Source organism: Juglans regia, chromosome 7 (genome assembly GCF_001411555.2).
Source record: "Juglans regia cultivar Chandler chromosome 7, Walnut 2.0, whole genome shotgun sequence".
Lineage (NCBI taxonomy): Eukaryota > Viridiplantae > Streptophyta > Magnoliopsida > Fagales > Juglandaceae > Juglans > Juglans regia.
The window spans coordinates 41,702,777-41,716,826 of NC_049907.1; the positions used below are offsets into that span (position 1 = coordinate 41,702,777).

General features: G+C 34.3%; 1 protein-coding gene and 1 long non-coding RNA gene across 2 annotated transcripts; both read left to right on the top strand.

The window, feature by feature from the left end:
• The first annotated feature begins 1,920 nt into the window (after positions 1 to 1,920).
• On the top strand, positions 1,921 to 5,610 carry LOC109009381. Its single transcript, XM_035691938.1, has 3 exons — positions 1,921 to 2,084; positions 3,229 to 4,184; positions 5,254 to 5,610. Exons 2-3 carry the CDS (start codon positions 3,231 to 3,233, stop codon positions 5,257 to 5,259), a joined length of 960 nt encoding a protein of 319 aa, XP_035547831.1. The 5' UTR covers positions 1,921 to 2,084; positions 3,229 to 3,230; the 3' UTR covers positions 5,260 to 5,610.
• A 5,054-nt stretch (positions 5,611 to 10,664) lies between these two features.
• On the top strand, positions 10,665 to 12,485 carry LOC109009294. Its single transcript, XR_001999031.2, has 2 exons — positions 10,665 to 11,202; positions 11,613 to 12,485. It is a non-coding gene; the product is annotated as an uncharacterized LOC109009294 (long non-coding RNA).
• The last annotated feature ends 1,565 nt before the right edge of the window (positions 12,486 to 14,050 follow it).

The following is a 14,050-nucleotide window of genomic DNA, read 5'->3' on the forward strand; positions in this document are numbered from 1 at the left end:
TTTTAAATTATTAATTATTCATTACCATATAATGAATAAATGTATAATCTAATGTGGAGATTTAATGTGAATAACCAAAACTAAATTTATTTTATATTATTTTATTATTATATAATGAAAAAATAGCTATTTTAATATAGAGATTTATGTGAATGGAATATTCAAAAGTTAAATTTTTCTTATATTCATTAAAATTATTCTTTAATTTTGGTTAATCCAATGAGAGTGCTCTAGGCTTCATTTGTTTTTAGAAATGAGATGAGATGAGATGAGATTAAAGTTAAAAAGTTGAATAAAATATTGTTAGAATATATTTTTTAATATTTTTTTTTTTTTAGATTTGAAAAAGTTGAATTATTTATTTTATTTTATATTAAAAATTAAAAAAATTTTAATGATTAAATAAGATGAAATGAAATGTTTCCTAGAACAAACGTTGGATGCTGAATTGTGACAGTGAGGATGCATGGCAGGAAACCTCACGGGACGGGAAACCTCGACTCTCTCTCTCTCTCTCTCTCTCCCCTTCGATCTCTCACGGGAAATCCCTCCCGAAATCGCTCGACTCTCTCTCTCTCTCTCTCCTTCCCTCTTTCTCCTTCGATGTCTCTCACGAAATCCCTCTGTTAAACCCTAGCACGAAGACTCTGTTGGGCCAAGCAGTGGATAGAACGACTAGTGAAAATGGATCTCCAGTTTTACATAAACGAGAATGGCGACAAAGTCTATACTACTAAGAAAGAATCACCACTTAAACGGGCAACACAATCTGCTCATCCAGTCATTGTGCAGGTAATCAAGCTTTAAGAAGTTCTAAGGGCTGAAAACTGTTCTACATTCTCTGGAGCCAAGTTTGAAAAATCAAGGTAAGGGAGTGCAAGAATAACCCCATTTTCATCAAAGAAACTCAAGTGGAGAGATTGCAATCCTAAGTTGCAAAGGCTGAGCTTTTATTACGAGCTTGATTTCTAGTGTATTTTTTTAAAAGCAAAGAGTGAGGATAAATGATCCAGCAAAGGGTGGCGGTATAGAGTGCGAGAGATGGACTACGCTTTTAGGGCCCCGTGCCTTTCGGGAAATTTGATGTCTCCTACCTTAGTAACTCAGCCACCAAGATGGCCGTTTTTCTCTACATGTGTATTGTCACTTAGTCTGAAGTCATCCCCATTCCCATTTCTTGCCAAGGCTAGTGCTATCGCTCGTGGTCGGGTTTGGATTTTCCATCTCAACGGGTGCGAGAGCAGTGAGAGAGGTTTGGGTTTTCTCAGGAGGCTTCGATCTCCTTTTGAGAGAGTGAGAGAGCAGAGAGAGGGAGGCGATCTCCTTTCGGATAGAGAGACAGAGAGATCCTGTGTAAGCGGTCCCTAATTTCATTCATGTGCCCCTTACATGGCAGCTTCCTATTGGTTCCGATATATAAGGTTTATAGGAGACACTGCAGAAAGCGTTTGTTTTAAGAAAATTTTATCGCATTTAATTATTATAATTTTTAATATAAAATAAAATAAATATTTTAAATATTTTAAATGTTAAAGTAAAAATAATATTAAAAAATATATTTTAATAATATTTTATTTAATTTTTTAATTTTAATCTCATCTTATTTTTAAAAATAAACGAGTCTTTATTTTTTAATGTTTATTATTACATGACGTATTATTTAGATTATTTATTATATTTTATTTATAAATTTATTATTTAATATCATATTATAAAATGATAAAAATTAAGATAATAAATAGATTTTTTATAACGAGAATCCTTCAATCCAAACCGACTTAAATGTGTGAGACCACGTAGCGATAGCCGCGTAATCACGAAGTGGGGCCCAGTCCCATGTCGGCAATTTTTTTTTTTTTAATTTTTTTATAGGTCGGCAATTCTATCAGAATCAGAGAGTCAGAATTATTATTATTTTTAAATAAATTCTATCATCAGAATTAGTCATTACATTTACGTTCACTCACACACACGCGCGCATGTATATATGGCTCTATATTATCGTTTGTTCTGATAGTGGCTTTACCATTACCAAAGCCTAAACAAAGATATTTCATATCAAATTCGTTCGTTTTCATTTCCAGGTATGCGTATATATTTTTATATGCACCTCTGATTCTGCATTTAACTTGTCGTCTTCCTCGTCGTTGCTATTGCTAATAGCGATTTTGTGAATTCATATTTTGTAATCAGAATCAAATATACTGCTGTGATCTGTTTGATCTTACTATAGATCTAATTCTACCCTTTTGGATCGCGGATCGCTCATTTCCTTCTCACAAACCAACTAAAAGAACGCGATTTCCGATTTATTATTGTTATTATGTGATCTCTAACATGTTCGGTTGCTTGCTCCATTTTGAGGGCACCATCATGTGCATTCTGCAGATCCGCATCCTGATCTTTGATCTGATTGATATGCAATTTTGTACCTTTCCTTTTTCTTCTGGATAGATGGATGTTGATTTGGATGTTGCTCTCAAAGTTGACTGGTTGGCATTTCCGGATCCTTAAATTTGATGGCTTTAGATCAAATTAGCTGTTTAAATTGTTTAATTTTCACCTCCCATAAGAGTAGTTAACATGATAGGGTTGCATATGGTTGGTACGGCTAACTCGATTGGATGAGAGAGTCAACAGTGCCACTTCTGAGTGTATTATGTTTTTCTTAGGTTTTTCTTTGAAAATTAAGAAAAAAAGGGGGTGCTGACTCTCACACCTTTTAATCCTCTAGTCACATTTGGATATATCACTGATTTCTTTCTTGAGAGGAATTTATTACATGATTAAATGAGAAAATGCAAGTTGGGTGACGCATTCCCGTGATAAAGTTGCATGTCGAAACCTTTTAAAGATATAGAAGCAATTTCTTGATCTGAGCAGCAATGACATTGAGCCAATATTTTATGCATTTTTCAAAGGAAAGCAATCGTCTGCATTCTTATGTATGTTTTAATCCTGTAGAAATGTCTGCGTTCTTATGTATGTTTTAATCCTGTAGAAATGTCTGCGTTCTTATGTATGTTTTAATCCTGTAGAAACTTCTCTAGGCATTGCTTGTGGTTAGCATGTGGATTTGTGGAATTTCATTTTTTGATCAATAATACAAGTGCACTCCTATTTCATCCATTATTGCTTGCCCATGTTGTCCACTTAATTGTTGCTTCTTTTATCCTGGTTATGCTACCAACTAATTCTTTTTACATCTAAAATCTTGTTGCTATAAAGGCATGGCTTCATCTGATACGCCTGAGGTAGTTAAAAGGGATGTTAAGGACAAAGAGCGCAAGGAAGATGAGAAAGATGAAGAGAAAGGGGGATTTATTGAGAAGGTGAAGGATTTCATTCATGACATTGGCGAGAAGATTGAGGGAGCTATTGGATTTGGAAAGCCAACTGCGGATGTTACTGAGATTCACGTCCCTCTTATCAATCTTGAAAAGGCAGAGATTGTTGTTGATGTTCTTATAAAGAACCCAAATCCCGTCCCCATCCCGCTGATTGACTTAAACTACTTGATTGAGAGTGATGGAAGGAAACTAATTTCAGGGTTGATCCCAGATGCTGGGACGATCAAGGCGCATGGAGAGGAGACGGTCAAAATACCAATTAAGCTAGTTTATGATGATATAAAAAACACATATGATGATATCAAGCCTGGAAGCATAGTTCCATATAGGATCAAGGTTGACTTCATTGTGGACGTGCCTGTTTTTGGTAGGCTGACTATACCACTTGAGAAAACTGGAGAGATGCCCATACCATACAAGCCTGATATTGATGTTGAGAAAATTAAATTTGAGAGGTTCTCTTTTGAAGAAACTGTTGCAGTTCTTCATGTGAAATTGGCAAATAAGAATGACTTTGACTTGGGACTAAATTCACTAGACTATGAGGTTTGGCTTGCTGATGTGAGCATTGGAGGTGCGGAACTCTCAAACTCCACAAAAATTGATAAGAATGGAATAAGTTACATTGATCTTCCCATCACCTTCAGGCCTAAAGAATTTGGCTCTGCACTTTGGGACATGATGAGAGGAAAAGGCACTGGTTACTCCATGAAAGGACATCTTAATGTAGATACACCCTTTGGAGCAATGAATTTACCCATCAGCAAGGAGGGAGGTACTACCAGTCTCAAGAAGAACAAAGAAGATGGTGGGGATGACGATGATGACGACGAGGTATGTTAGCTCTAATTCTTTCTATTAAAGACGCAATAGTTGTATTTATTTCTCATACCTACGTTAAAAATTTATATTTATTTCTCATCTTGTGCTGTCATGCTCACAAAGTTCTGTGAATGAAATGATAGATTGGTTAATTCTATATAGCTTTATCAGTTGAGTAATCACAAGACGTAAAATCTACTTATCCTACTCTAATTTCATTTTTATAAGCGTGAAGAACTCAATAGGTTTTTACACGCATCACGTAAACTGTTTTATATTCTCTTTTCATACTTTCTGGTGCAGTATAGGCCTCTTATTTCCTTGTATTTTTGTACTTCAGTTTGGAAATTCTACATAATTAAATGATATATTGTACATTGTAACATATGTTTCGATGACACAAGTTGATATCTACCACGTCAACTAGGCTGATAAGCCATCTCATATTCTTATGCTTTCACAAGAAATTAAGCAGTGGCTGTTGAAAATTAGACATGATGGTACTCACAATTCCGTCCCAGAAACAGTGAATTATTTGTATGTGTCAGAAGAATAACAAGTCCTGCATTGGTACCAACATTTTTAATGGAACAAATTGAAAGGGGAACCATGAGCTTGATCTCCTGGACAGATGTGTGCAAGTGACCTGACTAGATTGAAAAGGTAGGATGGAAATATTTGGATACATGTATCTGCAATGCACGGATTGAAAATTTTCTAGTCAAAATTCAAAACAGGAAATCTAGTAGGCAAATACGTAACAAACCCATAAGTCTATTGGTCTTATAATGATAGTTAGTGGTTTGTGCTTCTGAATTGGCTAGTTATGATGATAATATGAAACTCTTAGCCATAATTCCTTGCACTAACTTTGATGGCTTTGCATCTACTTTGAGCTCACCGGATTGAATGGATTCATGACAACTTTACTTAACTCGGTAACCTGCCATGTTGTCATCTGGTGCATGCGACCCTTTTATTTTAATGTTTAGAGTATTGTTACTTTATATTCATAACAGACTACCCTCCAACTTATATATATTTCCATAATACATTTTTTTATTTTTCTTTTTGGGTGCAGGAATAGAAACTGCATTGGCAGGAGTGCTAATACCAGTAGCTGTGGTCTGTTTATCAGCACTCATCCCCTAGAATAATTGATAAATAGGCGCTTGAACTCAAGGTTTTTACTTCTGGTGTTGATGTACATCCCTTGTTAGCTGAAGTTGAGGACTTTTATTTATGCTGTATGCATATCTATGCTTATATTGTTTTGATGTATGTGAGGTTTGGCGCTTTTTAGCTTGCATGGCCACCATATTGTCGAGACCTTTGGATGGCAGATGGAACTCTTGTTTTTCACTTTATGAATTATGATGATGATGCTACTAATGATTCAACTCATAATAGGAAAGTACGAGAGTGTTATATATGTTTCCAAGTGCGTTTCCTTTTATTTGCTAATGCCTTTTTCTAAACTCTAGTCAAGGGCATATTCATGCGATTGTGGGGGGCACCTCTCCTAGTGGGCAAGTATTAAAGCCAGAAATCCCCTTGATAGTCTCTTCTGGTAAACGATGAGCAGTTTGTAGCAAAACTTGCAGTGTCATGAATCCATTCCTCTATAAGCATGTTCCACCAGTGAAGATCCTGGATTGAAATGGACAGAATTCCAAAACCCAACAACCATTTTTATTTTATCTGAAACCCCTTGTAGATTTTATTTCTGGGAAAGCTGAAGTGGGCAGGGCATGATCACAGCCAGTCAGATAAAACTCTTCATTGGACACCCTCACTCCTTGTGCATATTCTTTCTGATTAATCCAGCACATGTCAATGCACATATGAAACCATATATTAAAAAAAAAAGGAGAAAAAAGACCAAGTCATCTGTTGTCATAGGCGTATGCGTGGAAGTCCCAAGGTGAGGACACTTTGCAACTGAAGTGAAGGGTCTCCTCGAATATAAACCACTTAAAAAATCCTAGTTTATAAAATTTAAGATATAAATATATATATATATATAATATGTATCATGAAATAGACATGTATGGTTGGAAGTCTGGCTATAATTATTAAAATGGACCATTTAGGAGCTGTCGAAGAGTGTGGATGTTAACCAGAGAATAGGGTGCAACTAAAAAATAATAATGTTGTTAAATGGCATGCCTCAGCAAATGCCGGGGGGATGTGACAAGTGATAATTCTTAAAATTGGTGGTGGATGGGGAATGTATGTATGTATGTGCTCACCATCTTTCCTCATATGTCCCCGCAAACACCTCGAAGCTTCTTCAATTTGTATACCAACGATAAATTTGTTTTTATAATTTATCTCATCTTATTTAATTATTATAATTTTTTAAAATTTTTTATATAAATTAAAATAAAAAATTTAAATTTTTTCAAATTTTTTTTAAAAAATAATATTAAAAATATATATATTTTAATAATATTTTTTTAATTTTTAATTTTAATTTTAATTTAATTTAATTTAATTTTATCTTATCTATGAAAATAAATAAGATTTCAGTTTTCTTTTTCTTGACTCTAAAGAAAGAAATATATTTTTCCCCCTCCTTTCTTTTCTTAACAGGCTAACTTTTATGATTGAGAAGGGACGAAAAGGAACATAAAATCAATCTCAAAATTAAAGTGTTAATTTATCTACCGTTTTATAATTGAGAAATGTTACGATAATCAATAAATTTTATATAAATAAATTTATAAATTGATATAATGTGACGCATTAAATTTATTTTATAATAAAAATAATTTTACAATTAAATAAATAATATTAATTTATAAATTTATTTTTATAAAAAAACATTTATCTTTATAATTTAGGCACAAACATCTTTTTAACATGGATTTATAAGCCATCATGAGACCGTAAGAAAGAGAGGGAATTTGGATGATATGATTGGAAATTTGGATGTTATTGGGATCTGATTCTGGATCTCTTGGATAATATCGAGTCTCCACAATTTACTTTGTATTATCATGTGCTAAAAGAAAAAAGAAAAAATACTGCCATATTTAGCGGTGCTGCTCGTCTGAGTAGCTCATTCAGTTTTTGTAATTTTTTATTTATTTATTTTTTTAAATATTTAAAAAAATAAAAAAAAATAAATTAATATATTTAAAATTACTTCTTTAATTATAAAATAAAAAATAAATTATCAAACGGTATATTTGAAGAGTACAACTTGGAAGGCAAAATACTTTTTCCTTTATGCTTAGGGAACAAAAAATAAAAATGTTGGTAGACGTCAGCGGTGTCAGCCACGAAGTGGACGGAGCAAGATGATTAGCGATAGACATTGAACACGTCATATGTTACGATTATTTAAAAAAAAAAAATATTATTATTATTATTATTATTATTATTTGAAATACGGAGGAAAGCATGTGCACTTCACGTGCTTTCAAAAGGGCATGCCTGGGGCAAATTTTCCTGGAACAACATGGGGCCGGCAGGCAAAACCCTCGGCCAGCAAATGCAGAAACATTACTTTAGTGAGAAACGAATCGACTAACTTCTTTATAAAATAGGATTTCAATGTCCCCCTCCTTCATTATTTTTAATATTGATTATATATACTGTCAAGATTTGATTAGAATTCTTTAAATGGGAAGCCGAATCTTTGAAACAGAAACAAAGTCTGCAGCAAATAGAAAAGGAAATACAGCCGACCTGCATTACAATTGTAAGCTATGCCTTTAATGGAAACCCCATTGGTGAATCTGGACACCAAACTTGGTACTAGTGGTGGACAGAAATCGATGCAACCGGCTGCCATTGACGGAAACTGACCGGCCATATTAGGGACACACCGGAACCGGTCGCCGTGTGGTGGAAATTTAAAAGAACCGACGTTTAATCATTATTTTAAATACTGACTAGTATATTAGTTCGATACAATATTACACATATTTCGTACCTGTTCAAATACCGACCGTACCAACTGATATTTCGGCATATACTAGCTTGTATTTCGGCTCGTATTGGCATGTATTTTGGCTTTTAATTTTTATTTTAATTTTTCATTTTTTCAAACTATAAGCTTATTTTTTTACTCTCAATTTAGATTAGACTATTTATAATTTATATATATATGTATTTATATATAATTTATTCATCTATAGACTATTATTTTAGAATATAATTTTTATATATAATTTATTAATATATCGATTATTTCGAAACGGTACATGAACGGTACCGGTATCGAAATATTTCGTTCAAGTGCCTTGACTGATACGACGTCCAGTATGGTATTCAAAACTTTGCGTTCAGCAGTTCGGTCTCCATTTGAAGCTAGACCGGACCGCTGAATTGATCGATAAAATAAAACTATTTGTTTTTAATATATCCTAATCAAAACGACGCCAGTTTAAGTTGAACAATATTATTTTGAGATGGAGTCGTCTTCTTCCCCAGGCCTTCTTCCTGATTCACGCCTCTGCAACTCTATCTCTCTCTCTCTCCTCTGCAACACTCTCTCTATTCTCTCAGAAGCAGCTCACCGTCAAGAGAATTGAACTCCGACCGAGAACCGCCGGAGTCGATACGGCTGGTTTTCCTCCTCCCCATCGATCGGTTACGGTCGGTTGCTCTCCTATTTTTTTAGACGTCAGTCGATATCTATTTTACTCAAAAACCGCACTAAAGGGATCGGTACTTGGAACTTGACAATACAAATTCATGGGAAATTGTTTATGTTTTAAGTAATGTTAAATGTAGTTTAAAAAGTGCAAGTTTTATATATTTTTTTTTAAAAAAATTAGATTTATCGTTAAAAATAAAGCATGCAGAATTTACATAATCTAAAATTATAAATTTCCTTTCTCTATTCTTTCTAAAAGGTATTCTGATTTTTCTTTTTTCAAACTTGTACTACAAGTCCTCAAACTCTGCTATGGCTGGAATCTTTTTTATGAACATGCTGGAAAAGTCATTGGGAGAATGAATGGAACCCAATGAAGGTCTCTACACATCCTGATTCATGCACCTGTGCATTCATTTGCTGAACTTTATTTCTGGAGCTGATATTATTCATGAACTTCCATTGCATTAATTAGGGGAAGGTGAAGAGCAGGCGTGCATTGGATGCAGCGTGGCAAGTGGCGTGCCCATGCTTTGAATCCCAAATATAATAACACTATTACTGGGTAGTGTGGATGTACGAGGAAGAGAATGACATGCAGATGCAATGAATTGAAGGACGAGGTAGCTCTTATAAAAATTACAAATAAACAAGTAAGAGGAAATCCACTTGGCACATTCCCATCTTAGGGATATATCCACATGCCATTCAGGCTACATTATGGAACCATTTTTTTTAAATGTCCATTTGGTATTATCTCTGTATGTACACTGAATGTAGAATGTGAGAGAGAGAGAGAGAGAGAGAGAGAGAGAGAGAGAGAGAGAGAGAGAGAGAGAGAGAGAGAGAGAGAGATTTATAAAAGTAATCTCAAAATATTTATGAATATTTATTATAAATATGGTGTGATTAAGTTTACATGTTTATATATTTCACTCTAAATTTTAGAGTTTCGATATAAATTTAAGAAATTATATTTTCATCATTTTTCTATCATCATCTCAATATCTCTTAATATAGCACGAAGTTATTGACTCACAAGTGAAACATAACAATCCGTTTCTAATCATTTACGAACGATGAAAGAATGATAGTAGAAGAGACGGTAGATAACATTACTCTATAAATCTTTAAAAGTTTCAACCAATTTTTTAGAACAAACTTATTTTTTTCTCAAAAATTAAAAGTTGGATTTTATTTTTCATCTCATTAATTATGACGTCTTGCTTGAAATTGTAATATTCTGCATTTAAAAAAAAAAAAAGGATCGGTCAGCCTATGGTAGTGTTGGAAATGAAAATTGATAAGTGAAGCTTCCTTCATATAGGTCACAAAAGAAAAATCATTTTATTATTTAATTACCTCTGTTTAGTCCTTCCATAGAAATATCATTTAAATGCGTAGAAATTTAGGCCTAAAAATGAAGAGAATATATGGACGAGACTTTGAGACTCGAGACTTTCATATTTGAAAAAATCTCAAAATGGATGCAAGAAGTTAAGGTGGAGAGGGGACAAGAAGTTAATCCAAAACAGTGTGGGAAGCAATATGGACCCATTTGCAAATGGAAAGGAAGAGTGAATTTCAATGGAATGATTTCATATTTTGAAAAAACTTTGGAAACGGGTGGGGCCATTGGAGTGAATTCAGAAGCTTATTCAATTTAAAAAAAAAGATTTGTAATAGTGAATTGTATAATTATTATATAATTATTTTTAAAAATAAATAAAATTTAAAATTTATATAAAAAATTAAATTTTAATAATAAATTTCACTTTTTTTTTTTTTTAAACGTTTACGTTTACTCACTTTTTTTTTATAATTACTCTTCAATTAAATATAATTGATGCTTGGTGTTAGGCTTTTCTTGAGGGACAGGACACAGAACTTTCTAGAGAGACAGGTGAGAGAGAGAGAGAGAGAGAGAAGTCCAGGGGAGAAGAACCTTGGGAGACACTCCCCGCAGTTTCTAAAACCAGCAACTTGTATGTCAGCAACCAACCCCACTTGGATTTGGAATTCACTGAACCCAACCCTCTCTCTCTCTCTCTCTCTCTCTCTGTCTGTGTCTGCATGATAGCAATAGTAATAATAGTGATACTTCAAATACAGTGCTACAACCCAGAGCTCCATCAAAAGGGAAGGGGTACCAATCCTCCGTTTCACCATATAACTTCCATACCATCTTCAGAAATTTTGATATCATAAAACCCACTACTTTTTTATGCTTGTTTTTGTTTTGATGAGTCTTTTATGCTTCAGGCTACCACTAAACAGATAGGAATTGTAAAGAGGAGTTTGGGAAAATTAGGGGGCTGAGATGCAAAGAGTGCATAAAGGTGCCTCTCTGTCTTGTTGCCTTATTTGGAAATTTTACTACCACCAGCATCAAAGGCTTCAGCAGCTTTATCAACATCACAGGTATCATCGATTTCTGCTTTTCTATCTTTGTTTTTCCTATTTTTTGCTTGATCTCTCTCTTTTTGAAAAAAAAAACTAGATTTTAAATCTGGGTATACCCTTTTCCCCTTCTCTCATTAATTTACTGGGTTCTTGTTGCAAGCCACTCCTAAAAGTTTAATGGGGGTCACTTGGAATCTAAATCTTGGAGAATCAAAATTTCATCTTCAGTAAAATCAAGACTTCCACTTGTGGTGTCCCAACGTTTTGTACAAATCGAGTTGACTTGCCATGGTTTTATACCGGATCAGGACTTTGAATCTGTTCGAGTTGTTGTTTGCAGATTTATTTGATTCTTTTGGTGGGATGTTTGTGACTGATTTGAATGTTTTTCCATGATTTCCTTCAATTGTTCGAAACTCGGAGTGCAGCTGGATTATTGGGGACGACGTCTCATGGTTTGCGAGTTGAACTTAAGTTTTGATTCTTTGGGAACAGACGAAGACACGTGGTTTGATTTGTTTGAAGACGGCTGGAAAATTTTCTTCTAGTGATACCAAAAGTCTATTTTCATTGCAAGATTTTGTTTACTTCCACTTTGCATTTGTAGTTGGTAAAGCTGTAAGTTCTGAACCTGCGATCTAAGCAGCATTAGTTTCTAAGAAGAAACACTGCATTGGGCTGTTGAAGTACAAGGATAGCAACTATGGCCCACATTTGCACATTTGCACCAGCATTATAACTATGGCCCACTTGTGTTAGAATTTTGAAGAGTATTGAAGTTTGCACATTTCTTGGGTGGATATATCTTTGAATTGAGTCATTTGTCATTTGCATTGGCTCAATCTGAACTGGGGTGCTGTGAATTAGGTGGCTAGGAGATCTTTAAATGAGATTTGAACTTCCTGAGGTGGATCTGAGATTGTTGAAAGGTTTGATTTGTTTACAAAATCATTCTGCAAGTTGCATTATGGATGCGAGATCAAGAAAGGTTCCTGGCCCTCTGTTTGAAGGAAAGAAGATTGAATACCAACGCAGCCTGTCACATGGGAAGGGGAGCAGCAGAAGATTGTTGGCTGCAAGTTACTTCAGCTTAGAGTCATTGCTTTTGCTCGTATGTCTCACGGCTTCTTTGCTGATTCTTCCATTGATACTTCCACCTTTGCCTCCCCCACCATTCATGCTGCTTCTGCTTCCCATAGGGATCCTAGCTGTTCTTATGGTTTTGGCTTTCATGCCTTCTAATGTGAGGGATATAACCTATACATATGTGTAAATGTTGTAATAAACATGCTCAGCAGCACATGCACCTTTCTCATCATACAATTTTTGTAAAACTCTACTTAAAAAGAACCAAAAAAAAAAAAAAAAAGACGAACAGTTCTTTCATTTCTTATTCATCATTTGTTTTACACCAGAAAAATCCTTGCCGAAATTAGCATTTGATTTTGCAGTTGTTCCTAAAATCTTCAAGGTCTCTTGCCTGCATGGTTTAATGAATCGTACCAATTGGTAGCTCAATTGATATGAGCAGGCTGCCTGCCTGCCTGCTTGCTTGCTTGCTTAGAGGGGGGCTCCTATACATGGACTTGAACATTTTGCCATTTTGGTGAGTAAAATGGTGTTCTTGAGTAGGCCATAGGTAACCTCGAAGCTCCATGTCATTCATGGAGTGATTGAATCCACCACCAACTTGTACTGGGGTTAGGCGACGTGGACCAGTAGTTAGAGGAGATCGTGAATGTGCACGTGACATCATAACATGATGCATGGAATGGCGCATTACAAGGATCATCCTCATATATGCCATGTCCATGTGTAAATGCCCGTAATTGGGTCTCCAAAATGCATTTTGAAAGCAGTGCTTGGATCCACCTCAAATGCCCAATTATTCTTTCCTTTGTTTTTTTAATAGTAAGATGTCATTTAGCAGCAAATAGGATGCGATCTCTCCACACCATATGATAGACTTACGAGTCTACGACCTTTTTATCACCACTTTACTATTTTTAGTGTATTTAATTTTTTTTAAGTATTTTTTTAATATCTTTAATCATTAAAAAAATTAAAAAATATATAATTTCACTAATAATTACTTTCTTAATCATTAAGTAAAAGAAAATCTTTTTAAAAATTAAAAAATTATAAAAAATAGTAAAAGAGTAGTAAAAGAGTGATAAGGCTATTATTATTCATTTCCCAAACGTATATTAGATCAAATGGAGATTACGTGTCACCCACCGATCCAATTTATGAATAATCTAATAGATCTGCACCGTTGGTGGTATATGGGGTGAGAGACAGGCAGAGTCACAGAGCATTACAATATTTTGAACAACTAATCCGTTTGGATGGTAAAAATATTATCTTATATCATTTCATCATTATAATTTTTTTAACTTTTCACGTAAAATCTAATAAATAATTTAATTTTTTTAAATTTTTAAATAATAATAATATTAAAAAATAATATTTTATTTAACTTTCATCTTAACTCACTATTCAAACAGCACCTAAATGGTCTAGAATCCGACAGGCTGTGAACTGCACTGGACTGGCTGTGAATCGGAAAGGATTGCTTTCAAAGTGGCCATGGAAACGACCCATTTTGCTAGATAAGATTACGTCTTGCATAGTTGGTGACAAACCAATCACCATCTCTGATTATTTTCCCGAGCAGGCAAGCATATGCGTGGTGAGATAGTGAGCTACATGGCAAATTTATCGTTTTGTGTTTAGAGTCTGGGTGGGTGAGCCATCTCACTCGAACTAAAAAAAAAATTGAAATCAATTTAAAAGTTTCAGCAAGTTGGACGGTAAAGAAGACAAATTAAAGGAGAACAGAAAAGCGTGAGGGGAATAGAGGAAA

What these genes read in the sequence shown, in the direction of transcription:
- LOC109009381 (XM_035691938.1), top strand. Translation starts at nt 3,231, where the DNA reads ATGGCTTCATCTGATACGCCTGAGGTAGTTAAAAGGGATGTTAAGGAC.